The following is a 22099-nucleotide window of genomic DNA, read 5'->3' as shown; positions in this document are numbered from 1 at the left end:
ATATATATATATATATAAATATATATACACACACACACACACACACACACACAAACATACATATACAGTACACATTAGACATACACATACATTATATACATATACACCAGGGGTGTCCAAACTCTGTCCTGAAGGGCCACTGTCCTGCAGAATTTAGCTGCAACTTGCCTCAACACACCTGCCTGCAAATTTCTAGTATGCAGTATATGTTTACACGACAAAGTAGTACTAAAAACAGAAAACTTTGTCCTTTTCATGTACTGACAACAACATTGTTAAAACAATCCCCGTTCACACAGATCCACAAAAAAATACTAAAAATGCTGTGTTATGCTGCCAGACCAGTAGTTGGCGATGTCACTTTGTAAACCCCCCCCCAAAAACTACACGTCTATAGAATCAACATGTAATACGTATGCGCATGAGGTTACAGATTTCACAAATTTTTGTTTTTTAGGTTACATGGAGATGATAACACTATCGTTTTTAAAAGCTTCAGCTTTAAAATTTAGCAGGTCCCCAAAACGCTGTTGACATGTAAATGAATGGCCAAAATGCATAAGAAGTTTAGTTTAAAACAATGTCTTGTAAACAGCCCCTAAGACCTTGATTAGCTGGTTCAGGTGTGTTTAATTGGGGTTGGAGTTAACTTTGCAAGACAGTGGCCCTCCAGGAACAGGATTGTACACCCCTGATATACAAAGTGTATCTGTCTCAGTTTGCAGACAAGGAGTAGATATATGGATCTAATTGCAGCATTTATTTAAAGAAGATATTCCAGGAGGCAAATTTTTTTTTTTTTTTTTTTAAAAGACCAAGCTTTTGTGCACATACACACTCAAACACGCAAACCTATAGACTAAACACGTAAATGAACAGCAAGAATGCATTAAAGGGTATTCGGTTTTCAGTAGGAAAGGTGTCATTTAAGCAGCCCCTAAAGTATTAATTAACAATTTTTACAACGGAAGTGATTCAATCAAACACCAACTTTAGCTCGATAATAATTTTCCTATTGTCACTGTGAGGCTGCTTTGAAACAATATTGCGAAAAGCTTTATATAAATGAAGAAGACTTGACTTAATTTTTGTTAATTTGTTTTGTCTGTTTTGTTTGAATATCAGATATTCGGTATCAAAACAAAACCCAACACCATCCTGACCTTTGTTTTAAACTACGCATTGGATTGTGTTACGTTTTAGGGTTAAAGGAAATCATCACTTTGAAATTATAAAGTTCCATCTTAGTATGAAATGCAAAAATTTTGAAGCTCAATTTCTCAAAACTGCTCAGAATGCAGATAGAACCTTATAATTCCAAGGTGGCGAAATGTCATAAACTTAACAGAAAATGTCCTGGCAGAAACTTTTCACAGTTTCACTGATGAGCCATAACAAACATAAAACCCAGGATAGAGAGGCTGAGTGAATGTGGTCTGGACTGTGTGGATGAGGCTCATTTTGTCAGAGACATTGTAGAAGGACAGAGTTCCTGCAGTGAGATCCACATACACTCCTATTCTAGAAGATCTGCACACCACTGGGAGATGGGTCTGTTTGTTATTGTGTATGAATGAACATCTGGAGTCAATGCAGTACAAACTCCAGGACTGATCATTATGTCCAAACAAACACTTTTTATCCCCTCCTTTCCTGCTGATGCTCTTATATGACACTGATATATACACACCATAACCCCCACTCCACTCAACCTCCCAGTAACAGCGTCCACACACTCTCTCTCTACACAACACCTGATAATTACATTCATCAAATCTGTCTGGATGATCAGGATATGGTTGGACTGTGTCAATGTAAGTAATCAGTCTGTTCTCAGACAGACGAAGGTATTTATTCAATGTGTTTAGATCCAGAGTGAGCTGATGGGAATCTGAAGGAGATAAAACGCATCAGAATCAGACTTTGTCATGGCCTTTGTTAAGCAGTCATTTCAGTACAGCTTACCAGATGTCCTATGCAAATCATCATTTGCAATAACTATAAAATTGTTTTTGCTTTTAGTGACTTACATTGTAGGAAGTCGTTTCTGGGCCTGGTAAGAATGTTGGTGAATGTGACTGTGGGAGTCAATAGACATTATGAGTGTAATTCTATGTAAAGAGACATGATGATATTAAATGATGGAGAACTCGTTTCTGAAAGCATATAAAGCTTCAGGATTTTACCTCTGTCAGATATCTTTTTGATCTCCTGTTTGCAGAAATTCTCAAGTTTGTCTCTCAGCTGACAAATAGATTCTCTTATACCATCAAAAGTTGGAAAGCTGAAGGGAATACTGGGTACAGCTGTAGGTTCAGGAGGTGCTGAGAGAGACTGGAAACTCTACAGAAAAAATAAATAAAAACTCATCACTTCATCTAATAAATTCATTCAGATCTGTGCAGCTCTTGTTGACTTGACTTATCTTTAATACTGCCTTCACATGCTATCAGAATTACTGTAAATACAAGTTTCCTACTTAAAAATTGGACAGGAATGTCCTCTAAAGTCATATTTACCACTGGGAAGCTTGGAGATCATTTTGATACCAGAGTTCCCGAGATGGGTGAGCCATAAACTTTAAACATGTCAGAGAGAAGAATGATTGCTGCTGTGACTGGTATTATTTATTATTTTTTTCTATGACAGCCTAAAACCTATTTTAGGATTAAGTGATGTGTGTAAAGCAGTGGTCTCAAACTCAATTCCTGGAGGGCCACAGCTCTGCAGAGTTTAGCTCCAACTCACACCTGCTTGGAAGTTTCTAGTAATCCTGAAGACTTTGATTAGCTGGATCAGGTGTGTTTGATTAGGGTTGGAGCAAAACTGTGAAGAGCTGTGGCCCTCCAGGATTTGAGTTTGAGATCACTGGTGTAAAGGAAGCAGAGTACGTGTTTTTCTAAAGCACGTAGTTTTTGCAAAAAATTGCAAACTTGGAATGGTGCATGTTGATCCAGATGTCATCGTCTCTTCACAGGTGCATCTGAAGTCTTTATAAGAGAAATGGTTGTCAATGAATAGGACTCTAAATATCATTTTGGTATTAATAAGATTTTCCCAATAAATATGCAAGAATAAACCTGGTGTCCTCCAATATTCCTTTTTTTTCCAACAACAAAGCATTTGAATGCGACAAGCTCATAATCACAACTTCAGAAGTGGGAAGTAGGACATTTCTGATAGCACGTGAAAGGCAGCATAACTCACCTCAGTATCGGCTACATTATAGCTGAAAATTCTTGAATTTGCCACTTTACTCTTTATTTCTGATAATAAAACCTCTGCATGTACAGTAATTAAAGTAAATATAGTTGCAGGCAAACAGTTATGACAGTAAATTTGACCCAAATTTGGTTAACATTACTCAAAAAGGAAATGAATAGATTTATTTAAAAATCTTCTGACATGTAGTTTCAAAGTTACTTAAAGAAATAAAGTGTTATAGTACCAATTTCATTGATTACTACCAAAGTCCCTTTCCTTTTTGTTATTTTATAGTCTTTGTTACTACATAGCATAAGAAATCAGGAGAAAAAAGATACATTTGAAGAATTATTTTTTTGGGCCAAATGGTTCAAAAGTTATAATCATGAATTTTGTTGTTACTTTTTTCTAGTAAATATATATATAACTATAATATAAATATAACTGCAGTCTCTCTAGAATAAAGATGTCCAGTTGAGAGTCTGACTTATGTATATATAATAACAACACTTCGCATCACCTGACAGTATTCCAGACAACATCGTTTGAGTCAGCTACTCTTTCTGCTCTCATGTCATAGCAGGATCTTGTTCATAAGGCCACTATCCTGTTTTTCTAGATCTCTGTTACCTGGAGGAAGTGAATGTGAACTGGTGTGTATGAAAGCTGCTCCAGCTCAGTGTCTCTCCTCCACAGATCAGCAATCTCCTGCTCCAGTCGCTTCAAGAGTCCTTCAGCTCGACTCAATGCAGCCTTTTTCTGATCTCTGATCAGTTGTGTGACCTCAGCACGACTTCTCTCAATGGAGCGAATAAGCTCGGTAAAGATCTTCTCACTGTTGTTCACTGCTGCGTTTGCAGAGCACTGTTAAAACACACATCACAATCAGCTCTTGCAATGGCCTCACACCATCTGTGAGCCACAGTGAGCTCCAGCACTGCAGGAGAGCCAAACTATGTCACCTTCACAGACTTCACAGCATCTCTCAGCTTCTGGAGATATTTTTCTCTCTGCTGGATTCTCTGCTGGAACTTTCTTTGCATTTCCTTCAAGTGACTCTGATGAAACAGAATCAACAGTAAAACTATATGTCATAAACTCATCCGATTCTTTCAAAAAAGAATTTCCCATATCAACTTATGCCTTCTGATTATACATATCCAACAGACAGAAAATTTCTACAGATGACCAAAAAATATACGATTACAACAATATATGGTTTGTGTTTTTCACGCGATTCAGGGTCTTTTTTAAAAAAAAAATATAAATAAATATTTTATTAATAAATGAAATGAGAAAATGCTAAGTTGTTGCATTTACCTTAATGTAGAAAATTGCAAAGAATCTATTTTTACTTCATTATACAATAAAAATCCACATCAGATCACAGTTGGAATTTATTACAAACACTCGCTGGTGTTTTAAAGTGAGTTTTGAACAAAAAATATAGTGTTAATCTCATAAATTACCATGTGTAGCTTGATGCAAATTATAGCAATAATGCTGTTACCAGGTGTCATACTGTATATTTTGTGATGAATTTAGTCAAAAGAATTCATGTAAGGTCATAAGAAAATGTTTTGATTTGTTTTCTAGAAAGACTTTTGGGGTAATATATTGGGGATGAAAAGAATGTGGGTGGACTTTCTAAAGATACTTTGTTATATATGTAGTTTTATTTTGGGTATGTCATTTATGCACCCCCTGCCAAAATGGGGGGTGCTTGATATGGGGTTGGTCTGCCAGTGATTTTAGATATATCGCTTTTCCCCTATTAAAGGTCCAGTGTGTAATATTTAGGAGGATCTATTGACAGAGATATACATAACTATGTTTTCAGTGGTGTATAAAGACCTTATATAATAAACCGCATTTTTTTATTACCTTAAAATGAGCCATTTGTATCTACATACACTGCAGTTCCCCTACATCCTCTGCAGTTTCTACAGTAGCCCTAAATGGACAAACTGCTCTGAGCGTGTTTCGTCACTATGTTGTTGTTCTTATTTTTCTTTGTTGGTGTTTTTAGAAGCAGCTTGCATCGCCATGCGTCGTCATCTGGTTTATTAGAAGTAGCGACCGTTCTTTGTGAGAAGTAAGAAGAATAATATACCTTGACAAAGGCTTCTGCCGAAACGTTGGCTAATAAATTATTCGCAAGTTGAGTGTGCAGTCATATATCCTTTTTTATACACATTTGAATTCATCTCTTTTGACTGGCACCTCAGACGGTAGTGCGTTTGTTTTCTTTTTTCTAAGAAGTAAGAAGAAACCTCATTGCTTGATTGACTGTTTCAGACGACAACATCTTTGGATGTTGGGAGGGGTGAACGGTGGACTGCAATTTGCAACCTCACCTCTAGATGCCACTAAAATTTACTCACTGCACCTTTAAAGGCCCATTGAAGTGTCTTGGAATGCTCACCATTATTCACTGTGTTGACGTAAGTTCAACTGAAACAGGAAGTCTTATATCACAGCTCGGCCAGAACCGTTGAGCTCGGTAAAGCTTTATTTTTCTTCAAATCTCTAACCGTTTCTCCCCCTAATCTCCTTTATATCGCTTTAAAATATAGCATTCTGTGCAGAATTCAAATGTATCCAACCATTTTGTGGTCTGTGCTGACTCATGTATATGATCTGCTCTCGTGTCCCTGGACCAGAGCATAGTGCTCACACTGCAGGGGTAACATGAAAACGGACTTCGTTCATTTCAATGGAAAGCATATTTACACAGTGTGAATTGTTCCCTGTTCTCTATATAGAGCACTATGTGCCATTCACAATATAGAAACTAGTAAATGTGTGAACAAATAACCGATTTAAGCGCAGCTTCAGTGTCTGTTTATTGTGTAGGGGGCGGGAATTCAGATTCTAGAGAGCATTTGATTGGACAGAAGATTTGATGAGAATCTGAAGTCCATGGTAATGTCATGAAAATCTGTGATCCATTTTAGCGGAAGAGTCTGTAAGTTTTGAATGCTTATATCTACTATATGCGAATTTTGTCATTGTTTTAGAACCTTAAGGCTAACATATTCATACTAAAAGCTAAACAAATTTAGAATGACAGGTGGAAGGAGAGTGCATATATGCGAGTTTTGTGATCTTCCTGATGTGCAATTGACAGGTTTGTTCTGTTGAACTGTTGTTTAACGAGTTCGTTTGCCCATATAATCTTTAGGGTATTAGGTTAGCTAATTTGGCTTGCTGTCCACTGAGGAGGGGCTCGATGAAGCATCTTCAACTCGAGCTCTGATACACCCCCCAGTGAATAAATATAGGATGTGATTACATAGGGCAAGGTACCTGAGATGAAGGTGGAGTTTGGGGAGGTGGAGGGATGCTGAAACAGCTGAGACTGAAGAGAGGTAAGCAGCTGCTTATATACTCTGGCTGTTGATTGGAAGATTAGATGGGCTCGCTCCTCCCTAAATTACGTTTAGGAACTTCACATAAAAACAATATCTCATGAGCAAGTGTGTGTTATGGCCATATATGAGCATGGCTTTAATTAGCTGTGCTGGTATACGGCCATAACATTGCAAGTGTGATATTCACTTTCATATAAATCCAATTTCAATGGGGTGGTGAGTCTATAGTGGTTAGAGATCTAGTATAGCACATTTATAGGTTCATACCACAGATTTATAGTTTTCCTGAAATAAGATGAACATGAAGCATAAGTGTCAGCATTATTTCATTAATGACATATATTTATACCTGTTTCTCTGTCCTCAAAGCTGCTGCCGATATAATGTCATGGTTTTTATGCTCATCCATAGTACATAGCACACAAATATACTTTTTATCAGTATGACAGAAAACCTCGAGAAGCTTATTATGTTTATGGCAGATCATCTCCTGAAGTCGTCCAGTGGCATCCATCAAGTTGTGTTTATTTCCTTTAAAGAAATTCTCATGTTGTTCAAGATGAATTTGACAGTAAGAATTCAGACACACCACACAAGACTTGACGGCTTTGTATTTTCTTCCAGTACAGATGTCACACTGCACATCACCAGCTTCAGCTTGACAGGCAGCAGGAAGTTTAGTCTTCTTCAGTTTCGCAACCATTTCAGCCAGAATGGTGTTTTTACCTAAAGCAGGTCTTGGACTGAAGGTTTGTCTGCACTGAGGGCAGCTGTAGACTCTCTTCTGATCCTCCTGATTCCAGCAGCCTGTAATACAGCTCTTACAGTAACTGTGTCCACAGGGGATGGTCACTGGATCTTTCAGTAAATCCAAACACACTGGACAGAGGAACTCCTCCTGAAAAATTCTGGCTTCTGCCATTTTACTGAATGAATTGAAACACAAACACACAGCAGCTCAACTATACTTCCTTGAAACTAGGTTGTGGTCTGTCAGGAATTATACAGCAGAGAAACACACAAGACAGGAGTAGCGAAATTCATCCATCTTCTTTACTGTTTCACTTTCGTTCTCACATACATTACGTCATCACACAACACTTCAAAATAGTAGTCAAAATATAATTCATGCATGAACACAACAGAGGACTTGAAATTGTTTTCTGGTTCTGGTTTTCTGTGAGTGACATGTGTAAAACAAGTTTGTGTGCAAGCCAGTAAAGTCAAAGATAATAACAGATGTCAGCCTCAGAAAGAAACTCAAAGATCACACGTGAAATTAGCAGCAAATGAAGCATGAGCTCAATGGTATTGTCTGTATTTTCAGTGCAGTGCTATAGTGGTCAAAATAGTAATGACAAAAACAGAGGGCTTCACTTTATCAGATTCTGCCCATTAAGACTAAGTTTGAGAAAACTGACAGGATTAAAGAGTTTCACAAGTTTGTTTGCCCATAAAATCTTTAAGCTATTAAGGTTAAAAGTATGTGGCTTGCTGTCTGCAGTGGAGGGGCTCGAGGAAGCAGCTTTAACTCGAGAAGATATACCCCCCAGTGAGACTACCAATAATTGGAAGATGAGTATGGTAGCAAAGTGCCTAAATTATGTTGGTGGATTTAGGGAGGTGGAGGGATGCCAAAACAGCTGATGCCGGAGCAAGGTGAGGGACTGCTTGTATGTTTATTGAAAGATTAGATAGGTTCAACTCCTCCCGAAATTACATTTAGGAACTTCACTAATATGCATCTCAAGGCTTTGCAGTGAACATTTCATAGGCATGGACTGTTAATTCATAATTTCATTGTACTAACTGTATTTGTAGGCCCCATGACTATTTTCATTTCATCGTCTATATCAGGTGTCTCCAAACTCGGACCTGGAGGGTCACTATCCCACAGAGTTAAGCTCCAACTTTCCTCAACACACCTGCCTGGAAGTTTCTAGTATGCCTTTAGACCTTGATTAGCTGGTTCAGGTGTGTTTAATTTTCAACTAGTTAGGGCTTGGCAAGTTCAACTCAGGAGAACAAACTCCCGAGGATGAGAGGACGCTAGTCCAGTGATTCTGCAAATGGTACAGCAGCATACTTGATAACTACACTCAGCTTGCTCTGGCTTCTCCGGTTATCTCTATGTATATTTTAGGCAACAATAAAACGAAACACACCAACTCTGCCTCTTTTCGTTTTAAAAAAAAAAAAAAAAAAAACATATTAATAGCCTCACAAATGTGGTTCAGGCAATGCATTCATTGATTATCTTCAATGTCTGCATATATAGTATTTATAACAAAACGAAATATTAAACAACCCTTTTCATTTACATTTCAAAAATATTAAACATTAATATATGTGCATAGCCTACTCTGATTATCTTCACTGTAATAAAATGAACAAAACACAACCCTGTCTCTTTTTGTTAAATGTTATTAAAATGTTTTAATGATCAATATTCATATAAAAGGTATAAGAATATACTATAAGAAATAAAGCAAACAATTCAGTCAAGCGTACAAAATGAGCGCTTTAGCCTAAATAAAGTTATGAAACATCACTTTGCCCTCAGCCAAAATTTGCCACGTAACAAATTATAGATTCATGAGACCAAAGAACGCCCGTTAGATATACAAAAGACGACTTATGTCATGTTTAACCACTACAGAGACATCTGAGCCAGCGGCAAACATCAGAAGAACTAGCCGAGGTAAGGCTGTTCTTGGCTGGGTACATGAGCGCCGAGTTGCCGGTAATCGCCTGGATTTCACAACTCCGACAACGTCAGATCAAATTTTCAAATACGTTACCTTTATCAATAAACCACAGATTTAAGCGTTAAACCAGTACATTCTTGTCTGAAAACTCTTAAAAGAATATATCATGACATAAAGCAGTAATATGTTTAAGTTACGCTGGTTTTCCTCTTTACCATTGACGCTTGCTGGTTAATGCGAGATGCATTCTGGGATACCTGGCTGTCTCAAGTCCGCACAAGTCTCGATGCATCCTTGATAAAAGGGGTGGATCAAGAACACATCCGGGGATTTGAACTGTACTTGGCTAGATGCGAACTTTGAATTGGAACAGTACTTGGGCAGCGAATTATGACGTTTCACAAGTCCACAAGAACACAAGTACAGACAAGAACGCGTATTGAGGCTAGTGGCCCTCCAGAGACCCCTCTATCCTTATACTTTGTGGACATTTTGTTTAAGCAGAAGGTGTGAAAGAAACCAAAAAAAACCTTGATAAAAATGTAATGTAGCAGGCACGTAGTGTCATGAGTTATCTGTGTTTATGTTTGTTTTGTCAGGAGTGATCTGTGCCGGTGTTTGTTTTGAGTTGGTTTTTGCACATGTCTTGGTTCTGTTTCCTGTGTTTTGAGTTCATTTCCATGGTAATTCGGTTCTGAGTAATTTCAATGTACCTGTGCCTTGTGTCGTTGATTAGTTTGCTTTTGTGTATAGCCCTGAGTTTGTTCTATACTTTGTCTGATCTTGCATGATTAAACCGGTTGTTCTGTTTGCATTTTGCCTGTCTGAGTATTCTGAGTGTTTTGTTTCTTTGAGTTTTCCTTTAATAAAGTAACTGCAGCGAATAGATCCTGTTCACCTAATTTTTGCTGTTGCTGCAACTGGCCATTGAATGATAGAGTAGCCTGTTCTATTCTTATGGTCCATTCTTCCCTTATAACAAAGTTGTGTGCATTACTGTGTTAGATATCAAAGAATGAGGAGGTGAAAGGCTACTGAAGCTCCTTTAGGTGATGAAAATGGGACATCAAAAGCCCATTATTCTAGATATGAATCTAGCACAAGCAAGCCTTGCATTTAGGACCAGAAGAATGAGAAGCGTTTGCAGTGTTTGCTCTGCTCAGAGACCCAAAGCGCTGCATGATTTATATATTTAGGGCCCGAGCACCGATGGTGTGAGGACCCTATTGGAATTGCTCAGCCAATTATTCTTCTTCTCCAAAATGAATCGCAAAATGGCAAAATGGCTCGATAGCGCCACCTACAAAATTTAAATTAAGCGCCCTTCGTGCTACGTTTCACTTACAGTTATGAAATTCGGTAGACAGATGTAACAGCCAAATACCTACAAAAAAGCCCCTGGGTGCAAAGTTTGTAAACCCAACAGGAAGTGAGATATTTTGAATTTTCTCTGCAAAAATTTGGCAGTTTTTGCCATTTCCACATGTTGTACTTTAACGAACTCCTCCTAGAGCTTTAATCAGATCAACATCATATTTAGTCAGTCTAATCTAAAGGCCTTTGAGACGTTAAATTGCGAAGATCTAGAGTTTTCGCTGAAGGGCGTGTCCGTGGCGGCCTGGCAAAGTTCGATGTTTCGCCATGAAACCGGAAGTTGTTGTAACTCGGGCATACAATGTCTGATCTGCCCCAAACTTCCCATGTTTTATTAGAGTCCTGACCTGAAGACATCTATATGACAATATTCAGTTACAGTCATAGCGCCACCTGGGGGCAACAGGAAATGACATGTTTTACACTGTGATCAACTCCTCATAGAAATTAAACCAGATCAACATCATATATGGCCAGTCTAATCTTAAGGCCTTTGAGACGTTAAATTGCAAAGATCTTGAGTTTTCGTTGAAGGGCGTGTCCGTGGTGACCGACAAAGTCTGATGTTTCGCCATGTAAGGTGAATCACTTTTTTGAGGGCCGAAACATACTCGAAAATTCATGAAACTTTGCAGATGCGTCAGAAGTGGTGAAAATGTATGTCTGATATGGGTTTCAGAATTAAGTGTGGCAAAATGGCTCGATAGCGCCACCTAAAAAATTTCAACGAAGTGCCCCTGACACTACGTTTCACGTACAGGTATGAAATTTGGTACACACATTTAACAGCCCAATACCTACAAAAAAGTCTCTTGGAGTGAAATCTGAAAACCAACAGGAAGTGAGATATTTTGAATTTTCTTTGCAAAATTTGTGCAGTTTTTGCCATTTCCAGACGTTGTACTTTAACGAACTCCTCCTAGAGCTTTAATCAGATCAACATCATATTTGGTCAGTCTAATCTAAAGGCCTTTGAGACGTTAAATTGCGAAGATCTAGAGTTTTCGCTGAAGGGCGTGTCCATGGCGGCCTGGCAAAGTTCGATGTTTCGCCATGAAACAGGAAGATGTTGTAACTCGGGCATACAATGTCTGATCTGCCCCAAACTTCCCATGTTTTATAAGAGTCCTGACCTGAAGACATTTATATGACAATATTCGGTTACACTTTATTTTACAGTGCCATAGTTACATTGTAATTACTCAAATAAGTACTGAGTAATATTAATTAACTACATGTACTTACTATAGAGTTACAGTTAGGGTTAGGGTTTGGTTTAGGGTTAGTTACTTGTAATTATGCATAATTTACTTTTATTACTATAGTAAGAACATGTAGTAACTTGTAACTACGGCACTGTAAAATAAAGCATTACCCAATATTCAGTTACAGTCATAGCGCCACCTGGAGGCAACAGGAAATTACATGTTTTACACTGTGATCAACTCCTCATAGAGATTAAACCAGAAGCACATAATATATGGCCAGTCTTATCTTAAGGCCTTTGAGATGTTAAATATCAAAGATCTTGAGTTTTTGCTGAAGGACGTGTCCGTGGCGGACTGACAAAGTCTGATGTTTCGCCATGAAAGAGGAAGCTGTTGTAACTCAGGCATACTATGTCTGATCTGCTCCAAACTTCACATGAGTGATAAGAGTCCTGGCCTAAAGACATCTATATGACTATATTCAGTTAGCTATAGCGCCACCAGTTGGCAGCAGGAAATGTGGCACTTTTACATGATTTTGCCATAATTCTCCTGTATTTACTTGCTCACATGCATGTCGCCCACTGTTCGCTGTTTTCCTAAGGCCAACGGGTGGCGGTGAGCCCGGGTGCGAGGGCCCTTTCATCGCTGCTTGCAGCTTTAATTACATTTAGAATGTTTAAAGGGTTAGTTCACAAAACAATTAAAATTCTGTCATCATTTACTCACCCTCATGTTGTTCCAAACCCGTAAGACTTTCGTTCATCTTTGGAACACAAATTATCTTTTTGACGAAATCTGAGAGCTTTCTGTCCCTCCATGGACAGCTATGCACCTATCACTATGACGCTTCAAAAAGTTCATAAAGAGATCATAAAACTAATTCATATGAATTGAGTGGTTTAATCTAAATTTTCCACGGTCAGTTCCTATGATGCACAGATTTAGGCTTTTATTCACATATAAACATTGATCAGCGAACATAAACAGAAACATGCAAGAAAACAAACCTCTTGTGGAAGCACAAACGTGCTGTGTAACACAAGAGAATGAACTTCATTAGTTCTCGCACATCAAGCAAGCATGCTTGAGCTTCCATTTACCATAACTGATGTGTGAGTTGATGAATGTTTATACGTGAATAAAAGCCTAAATTCAGTCTGTTTATCATATAAAGTGATCGTGTCTCTTCAGAAAATTTGGACTAAACTGCTCAATTAATATGGATTAGTTTTACGATCTCTTTATGATCTTTTTGAAGCGTCAAAGTGGAAGTTGCATATACTGTAGCTGTCTATGGAGGGACAGAAAGCGGTAACACTTTACAATAAGACTACATGAATAACCATGAACTAATACCTGAATTAATAGTTACTTCAACATGAACTCAAGATTAGTTAAGATATGAACTAATCATGAACTAATGAAGAGTGATCCTTAACTACGACAGGAGTCATAAGGATTCATGCATGAAAACAGAAGCCTTAAGTGTTAATATATGTTTGATAATTAATGCATTAATTAACATTTAGGGTATAAATCAAACAGTCTCTATAAGAAGGAATAATAAATATTTGGACTTTGAAATAAATTTAAACAATTTATTATTGTCAGAATTTAAACTACTGACATCAGCAGCCTCATTATAAACATTACTGAAAGGCACAGGATTAGTTTGTCATTTTCACTGATCCTCCTTATCAAACATATAAAATACTAAATACACTAATAATTTATCTTAAAAGGTCTTAATATGTATTGTGACATTCTTTCCTAACAAACTAAACTACTGTGACTTACAACAGTTCCTGAGGAATCGGTTCCCAAAAAAATAACCAAACAGGAAACATGAACTAAGGTCAGGGAGCGTTTGCTGGGATCAGATTCAGAAGTTCACTCTCCATCCAGACGCAGCCGTGATCATACTGTACCTCTATTCTCTGACTTTTTGAAAAGTCACACAACATCACTTAACGGGGCTGAATACTTATATAGTTGTGTTAGTACATGTGTGTTTGATAGTAAGTTAATGATAAATCATGAGCTGAATTTGGTTAACAGTGAATTAATTATGATGTGCCCCCTCAAGTAAAGTCATGACATAATTATGCATTAACAAGCTATTAGTTGATGTTAGTATATGCTTAGTTAATAATGAATTAAGTATGATGTGCCCCCTCAAGTAAAGTCATGACATAAGTATGCATGCCATTAGTTGATGTTAGTATATGGTTAGTTAATAATGAGTTAATTATGATTGTGCCCCCTCAAGTAAAGTCATGACACAATGCACTTACAAATCATGAACCAATATATGAATAAACACTAAGAGTGTTATTCTTATTCCTTTACACCCCGGTACAAAAATAAAAAGTATTTGTATTTTATTTTTATTTATATAATTAAACATATATGGACTTGAAAGCAAGCCATAAACATACCTGTAAAGACACACATATGGCACATTTACATGTAATATCGGGCGCGTCCACAAGCTAATGCTAATCAAAGCATATACATTTAAATGACAAAAATACAAATACAGTTAATAACTGCACATAACCTCCTGAAAATCCCAATTAAAAATATACATGTAAATATGTCTTTATTAATTATTAATTCGGTTTACCAAAGCAGTCAACATTTATTAGTTTAAAATGCCAGCAACACAACAAACGAGCCAAGAGAACACCTAGCGTGCGCCACTAATGAGTGTCCCACCAGAAACAAACCCTACTTTAGTTTCGGGAATAAACTATGACTATTTAGCTATGACTAAATATAAATGAACTGTAAAAATCAGAAAACGGTTTAGATCTAATTAAATTTATTAGTGGTAGTTAATCTATTTTCCACATTTGATTAGACAGATCTATGTAATTAATGGCTAAATAATCATGTGCCATTCCAATTATTTGTCACAAAGCTGCAGATGGCAGATTATGATATTACAATGTAAATTATGACAGTATTAAATCACGTTTAATTCAAATTCAGAGTACTTCTTGTTTACTCTTATGGAGCATGATTTATTTAGTTTACCCCTAAATGCTAATTAATGCATTAATTATCAAACATATTAACGCATAAGGCTTCTGTTTTCATGTATGAATCCTTATGACTCCTGTCGAAGTTAAAGCAGAAGTACCTTTTTTTTACCTTCATAAATAGTTTTCTAAGTCCTTACGATGGTTAATTGACTTGTAGTGGTGTGTTTGAGTCTTGCACTAACACCCTCTGGCACGTCTACGCCAAAATACAGCACTTGCAAGTTGAGCTGCACCGACCCGACACAATCTCGCCTCATGTTCACGTTTACGCGAATTGACAAAATGCTTCACGGTAATTCAAAAACAATGTATATATTATGACTTTATAAGACAATTTCGAAAATTACCCACCTCCATCGAGTGTACTGTATTTGCAAATTACCCACCTCCTTTTTTATTGTACTGTATTTGCAAAACTACTGTGCTGGTGATCGTTGTAGTCCAGAGCTGCGCTTGGAGTATTTACGACAGTATGATTCACTGAAGGAACCTGTAGGGGGAGCTTCGCAAATCTTACTGAGTTCTGCTTTAAGGATCACTCTTCATTAGTTCATGATTAGTTCATATCTTATCTAATCATGAGTTCATGTTGAGGTAACCATTAATTCGGTTATAAGTTCATGATTATTCATGTACTGTTAGTGTAACATGTTACCCAATATATATGTATATATATATATATATATATATATATATATATATATATATATATATATATATATATATGTATATGTGTGTGTGTTTATTTTATATATATATATATATATATATATATATATATATATATATATATATATATACATACATATACACACAAATACATACACATACAGTGGGTACGGAAAGTATTCAAACCCCCTTGCATTTTTCACTCTTTGTTATATTGCAGCCATTTGCTAAAATCATTTAAGTTCATTTTTTTCCTCATTAATGTACACACAGCACCCCATATTGACAGAAAAACACAGAATTGTTGACATTTTTGCAGATTTATTAAAAAAGAAAAACTGAAATATCACAAGGTCCTAAGTATTCAGACCCTTTGCTGTGACACTCATATATTTAACTCTGGTGCTGTCCATTTTTTCTGATCATCCTTGAGATGGTTCTGCACCTTCATTTGAGTCCAGCTGTGTTTGATTATACTGATTGGACTTGATTAGGAAAGCCACACACCTGTCTATATAAGACCTTACAGCTCACAGTGCATGTCAGAGCAAATGAGAATCATGAGGTCAAAAGGAACTACCTGAAGAGCTCAGAGACAGAATTGTGGCAAGGCACAGATCTGGCCCTTCCTAGAGCTGGCTGTCTGGCCAAACTGAGCTATCGGGGGAGAAGAGCCTTGGTGAGAGAGGTAAAGAAGAACCCAAAGATCACTGTGACTGAGCTCCAGAAATGCAGTCGGGAGATGGGAGAAAGTTGTAGAAACTCAACCATCACTGCAGCCCTCCAGCAGTCGGGGCTTTATGGCAGAGTGGCCCAACGGAAGCCTCTCCTCAGTGCAAGACACATGAAAGCCTGCATGGAGTTTGCTAAAAAACACCTGAAGTACTCCAAGATGGTGAGAAGTAAGATTCTCTGGTCTGATGAGACCAAGATAGAACTTTTTGCCCTTAATTCTAAGTGGTATGTGTGGAGAAAACCAGGCACTGCTCATCACCTGTCCAATACAGTCCCAACAGTGAAGCATGGTGGTGGCAGCATCATGCTGTGGGGGTGTTTTTCAGCTGCAGGGACAGGACAACTGGTTGCAATCGAGGGAAAGATGAATGCGGCCAAGTACAGAGATATCCTGGACGAAAACCTTCTCCAGAGTGCTCAGGACCGCAGACTGGGCCGAAGGTTTACCTTCCAACAAGACAATGACCCTAAGCACACAGCTAAAATAACGAAGGAGTGGCTTCACAACAACTCCGTGACTGTTCTTGAATGGCCCAGCCAGAGCCCTGACTTAAACCCAATTAAGCATCTCTGGAGAGACCTAAAAATGGCTGTCCACCAACGTTTACCATCCAACCTGACAGAACTGGAGAGGATCTGCAAGGAGGAATGGCAGAGGATCCCCAAATCCAGGTGTGAAAAACTTGTTACATCTTTCCCAAAAAGACTCATGGCTGTATTAGATCAAAAGGGTGCTTCTACTAAATACTGAGCAAAGGGTCTGAATACTTAGGACCATGTGATATTTCAGTTTTTCATTTTTAATAAATCTGCAAAAATGTCAACAATTCTGTGTTTTTCTGTCAATATGGGGTGCTGTGTGTACATTAATGAGGAAAAAAATGAACAAATGATTTTAGCAAATGGCTGCAATATAACAAAGAGTGAAAAATGTAAGGGGGTCTGAATACTTTCCGTACCCACTGTATATATAGCCTAAACATTTGAAAATTTTATTCAACAATTGTCATAAATTATACTTTAATCTTTTAAAACACATATGAAGAGTTTCGTTGCAAAACGAGATAAATCCGTTTTTAACATTTTTGTCAAAACATGTTTATTATTATGTTATCATGTTATTATTTTGTTTTATGGTGCTACTTAGCTGTATTTTTAAGTTATGAAGGTTTAAATCAAAACAAACCAACTGCAGTTGAATTGATATTAATTGGAATGCACAACCAAAAAACAAGATTTTTGAAAAATTAAAAAAATGGATTTATCTCGTTTTGCAACGAAACTCTTCATATCTAATATTTGAAACTAAATCCATATTTTTTATATGATAGTGTTGAGGCTATAATTTTGAAAAAAGCTTTAGCAGGTCAGCCAAACTTAATACAGACCACTGAGAATGGCTTCGTCTCAAATCCTAGTGAGCTGCCAGTGAGAAGGCATTGTTGGGTTTCATAGCCTTGGGCAACATTTTTGGCATCACACTGAGAACACTGGCGCACGCTGTCTATGTAGGCAGCTCGATATACTTTGAAACACAGCCGATGTGACCAATCAGCGCTTTGTGTTACAGCTCAGCGGTAGCATGATTGAGTGAGACATGCAACGTCAATGTTTCAAGATCAAAAGCCGAACAAAATGAAAATTAAACGGGGCCGACATCACCGTTTGTCCTGAAAATCATTTCGAGATCATTGCAAGCCCTTATTTTAAGAGCATGTTTACAGGAGGGCTGTATGAGAGCACTCAAAGAAATGTCACTATACACGAAGTGGACGCTGATTCAATGACTGTCATTATTGACTATTGTTACACTGGCAAAGTGACAATCACTGAGGGTAACGTGCAGAGGCTTTATGCAGCTGCAAACATGCTGCAGCTGGAGTATATTCGGCAAGCTTGTGCTAACTTCATGACAAGAAGGCTGGACCTTTCTAACTGTGCAGGGATTTTGAAGTTTGCCGACACCTTTGACAATCTGGAGTTGAAGAGCAAAGCTCAAGCATTTATTGCGAAGAACTTTGTCCAGCTCACTGCCAATGTGAGAGAGCTTTGTGTGTGGGTTGTGACGGTAAACGAGCGGCTTTATGTGGTAAACAAGAGGAGGATGCTCAGCTACGAGCCGAAGACAAACCACTGGCTTTAGTGGGGCTCTCTTCCATGTACTAACAAGAGTTCAGTACATGGAAATTACATACAGTGAGTCTCAAACTCCATTGTTTCCTCTTTCTTATATAAATCTCATTTGTTTAAAAGACCTCAGAAGAACAGGCAAATCTCAACATAACACTGACTGTTACGTAACAGTCGGGGTGTACGCCCCCAATATTTGCATATGCCAGCACTTGTTCCCAACATTATTAAAGGCATTAGACAAGGGCGGGCACTCGGGCAGTAACGTCTGGAGCTGCACAGCCGAATCATCAGATTAGGTAAGCAAGCAAGGACAATAGCGAAAAATGGCAGATGGAGCGATAATAACTGACATGATCCATGATATCATGATATTTTTAGTGATATTTGTAAACTGTCTTTCTAAATGTTTCGTTAGCATTTTGCTAATGTACTGTTAAATGTGGTTAAAGTTACCATCGTTTCTTACTGTATTCACGAAGACAAGAGTCATCGCTATTTTTGTTTTTAAAGACTTGCAGTCTGTATAATGCATAAACACAACTTCATTCTTTATAAATCTCTCCAACAATGTAGCATTAGCCGTTAGCCATGGAGCATAGCCTCAAACTCATTCAAAATCAAATGTAAACAATACAAAAGTATACAATAATCCGACGCATGCATGCCGCATGCATGACGAACACTTTGTAAAGATTAATTTGAGGGTTATATTAGCTGCGTAAACTTTGTTCAGGCACTGTTTAAGGCAAGCGCAAGCTCTGTGGGCGGAGAGCGTCAGCATTTAAAGGGGCAGCAGCATAAATCAATGCGTTTATAATGATGCCCCAAAATAGGCAGTTAAATTTTTTTTTGAAAAATCTAAGGGGTATTTTGAGCTCAAACTTCACAGACACCTTAAGCCGAGTTCAGACTGCACGATTTTAGCCCCGATTTTGGCTCGCCGAAAGGTTTTGAGAAATCGCCGACAAATGCCTGAAATCACAGGCAAAGCGGTGCTCGTTCACGCGAATGACAATCACGCAATGTGAATGAGCAAAGACGCGATCTGAGAGAATCGCAGACGAGTTGCCAGGCCCTTGAGATATTTGGCATGCTAAATATCTGGACCTGTCGGTGATTTAAAATCCTGCTGTGTGAAAAGTGTTCTGACTGAAAATTACATTGGCGATGACCGACAGCCAATGAGAGAGCAAGATACAGAGCAGTGTGGAGTTTGGGGAGGAGTTATAGACCACAATATCAGCAAGCATGGCTTCGTTTCAGATAAACATTACAATTATATCACACAGAAACAAAGCACAAACATTTGCTTGACCATCCGCAACAGCAGCACATTGAAAAGTAATGTATTTAGCTCCAACTGTCGTTGCAGAACACACAATTCTTGTTATTCGCTTCTCCCCAAACATTTCCTCCTCCATATTCTTCTTTTATGTTGTTTTCGCTGCAAATCAGCGCACAGGCAATTCATATTTCAAGCTTCTTGCGGGCTACTAGTTTTAATAATAATCCCACCGTGTGTCTCATTCAGCTCCCTAGTTCAGTAGTCAGGGCACTGATCAGGGTATCAGCCACATTCACTTTCATTACATACTGATTCACGACCTAGGGAGCTGATTGAGACGCTGGGCCAGTCTCACGTGAGAACTCCGGTCCTGCACGCGTGATATCGCGTTGTTTCCTTGTCATGTCTCGTGTGTGTTTGGTTGTGAAATGTAGTTTGTGTGCCAGACAGAGTTGTCGGCGATTCTTCCTATTGTAAAGTCAAGCAGTGTGAAACCTTCTGTCGCCGATCCATCGTGCAGTTTGAACACAGCAGCGACTGAATTCTGGCCAAGATAGTCATGCAGTGTGAAAATAACAGTGACCCGACTACTTTCAAAATCGTGCAGTCTGAACTCGGCATTAGACTTATATTACCTCTTTTAAAAACATGTTCTAGGGGACCTTTAAGAATATGACCAGAAGTAGTAGGTCAGCACTTTTTGCCTACTCTTTATGTGAAGTCGGACTACTTTTGTCACATACTGCTTTTCCCTACTATATAATAGGGAAGTATGCAATTTCGGATGCAGCCAATGATTAGCTTATTCAGCTGTGTTTATTTGGGGCTGGAGCTGAACTCTGCAGGACAGTAGCTCTCCAGAAGCAGAACTGGAGACCCCTGCTCAAGAATCTATTCTACTCTCTTAAAAATTATGAAAAAATATGGCTCAATGTATAATAGTAATATAAAGGAATTTTGGTAACACTTTAGATTACAGCCCGGAAAGTACTGCGTAATTACAACATTTACAGCATAACTTTCAATAATTATAGTGTAACTATACAGTAAGTATGTGTAAGTATAGGTGAACAATATGTGAAGTATTGGGAATAAAGGGGTAACGACCAGGAAAAATAACAAATTATTTATACTTTTAATATTTTATAACTAAGGGGTACGTATGACATAACTAAGGGGTAAATATGACATTACGGGCCGTAAATTAAAGTGGAGCTTGTTACACTCTTGTTTCATAGTTACAGGGTAAGTAATTAATAAAAATAAATAAATAAAAACGCAAACAGTCATATCACTTGGAAAACTTCATTTGAAAAACAACTTATTTCAAAACAGATTTAAAGTTACAACACTTCTTATTTCTTTCTCTTGCTTGGCTTCCTCCTCCTCCTCTTGTTCCTCTTTTTATTTCTTTCCACTGATGAAACTTAAGAGGGAATCCCATTTGCTATTCTGTATTTAAAAAATACAGAACACCCGGAAATGTGCTCACCGTTTACTCATCTTTTACCCTCATGCCATCTGAGATGTATACGACTTTCCTTCTTAAGATGAACACAAAAAGGATTTTAGGAAAAAAATAAATCATCTGGGAACGCTTTATAATGCAAGCTCACGTGTTCCTAAAAGTCGAAGCATCAAACAGCACAAACAGTAATAACTACAGTAATCCATACGATCCTAATGGATGAATCGATGTCTTCTGAAGTGAAACGATACGTATTTGTAAGAAAAATACCAAATATTTGAATATTTTTAAAACTTTCGACCAGCTGTCTTCTGCGCGTGCATGCGAGGGTTGAGAGTTCATGCTTGACGTAACTTGAAGCGTGACGTAGGCGTGCCGAGAAACTCACGCAGATGTTGGATGCGGTCAGTTTTTTTTATTATTATTATTATTATTTTAGTAATGCTCACAACAAAATACACAGCATAACAGATAGTGAGAATGAGAAACAAACAAGACAGAATAACAGAGACGGCAGTTCTCGCGCGAGTTTCACATGAAAGCTTCAATGTGCTTCGATGAACGTGAAGTCGACTGAGTCTCATGCAGGCGCTGGTGACAGCTGGTCGGAAGTGAAAAGATGAATAGCCTAAACGTACTCGGTTACTAACGTAACCTCGGTTCCCTGAGATACGGAACGAGTACTGCGTATGGGGAAAGGTCTCCCTTTTTCCCCGCTGCTGAAGCCTTTTTCAATAACGCAGTGTAACTGCACCGTCATTGGTTCACTCATAGACAAGTTGTTGAACCAATGGCGGCGCGGCATAGCTGCGCGGCCTATGGCGACAAAGCGCGCGAATATTCCCGCCGAAATGGGCGGGGTATAGGGCTATATAAGCAGGTGTTTCGCCA

At 38.1% G+C, this 22099-nt stretch overlaps 1 protein-coding gene across 1 annotated transcript; it reads right to left on the bottom strand.

Annotated features, from left to right (window-relative positions):
* Positions 1-45: 45 nt before the first annotated feature.
* On the bottom strand, positions 46-7627 carry LOC137036031 (tripartite motif-containing protein 16-like). Its single transcript, XM_067409951.1, has 6 exons — positions 6928-7627; positions 4167-4262; positions 3835-4068; positions 2187-2343; positions 2031-2078; positions 46-1891 (listed from the first exon to the last, which is right to left on the bottom strand). Exons 1-6 carry the CDS (start codon positions 7498-7500, stop codon positions 1371-1373), a joined length of 1629 nt encoding a protein of 542 aa, XP_067266052.1. The 5' UTR covers positions 7501-7627; the 3' UTR covers positions 46-1370.
* Positions 7628-22099: the final 14472 nt, after the last annotated feature.

This window comes from Chanodichthys erythropterus, chromosome 14 (assembly GCF_024489055.1).
Source record: "Chanodichthys erythropterus isolate Z2021 chromosome 14, ASM2448905v1, whole genome shotgun sequence".
Lineage (NCBI taxonomy): Eukaryota > Metazoa > Chordata > Actinopteri > Cypriniformes > Xenocyprididae > Chanodichthys > Chanodichthys erythropterus.
This window is presented reverse-complemented; position numbering and strand designations above follow the sequence as displayed.

Bases quoted from the DNA above. Each gene is read 5' to 3' on its own strand.
- LOC137036031 (XM_067409951.1), bottom strand. From the start codon at position 7,500: ATGGCAGAAGCCAGAATTTTTCAGGAGGAGTTCCTCTGTCCAGTGTGT. The intron at 4,263-6,927 runs GTATAAATATAT...CTGTTTCATCAG, and splicing joins CTTTGAGGACAGAGAAACAG to AGTCACTTGAAGGAAATGCA. The intron at 2,079-2,186 runs GTAAAATCCTGA...TGACTCCCACAG, and splicing joins CAAAAAGATATCTGACAGAG to TCACATTCACCAACATTCTT.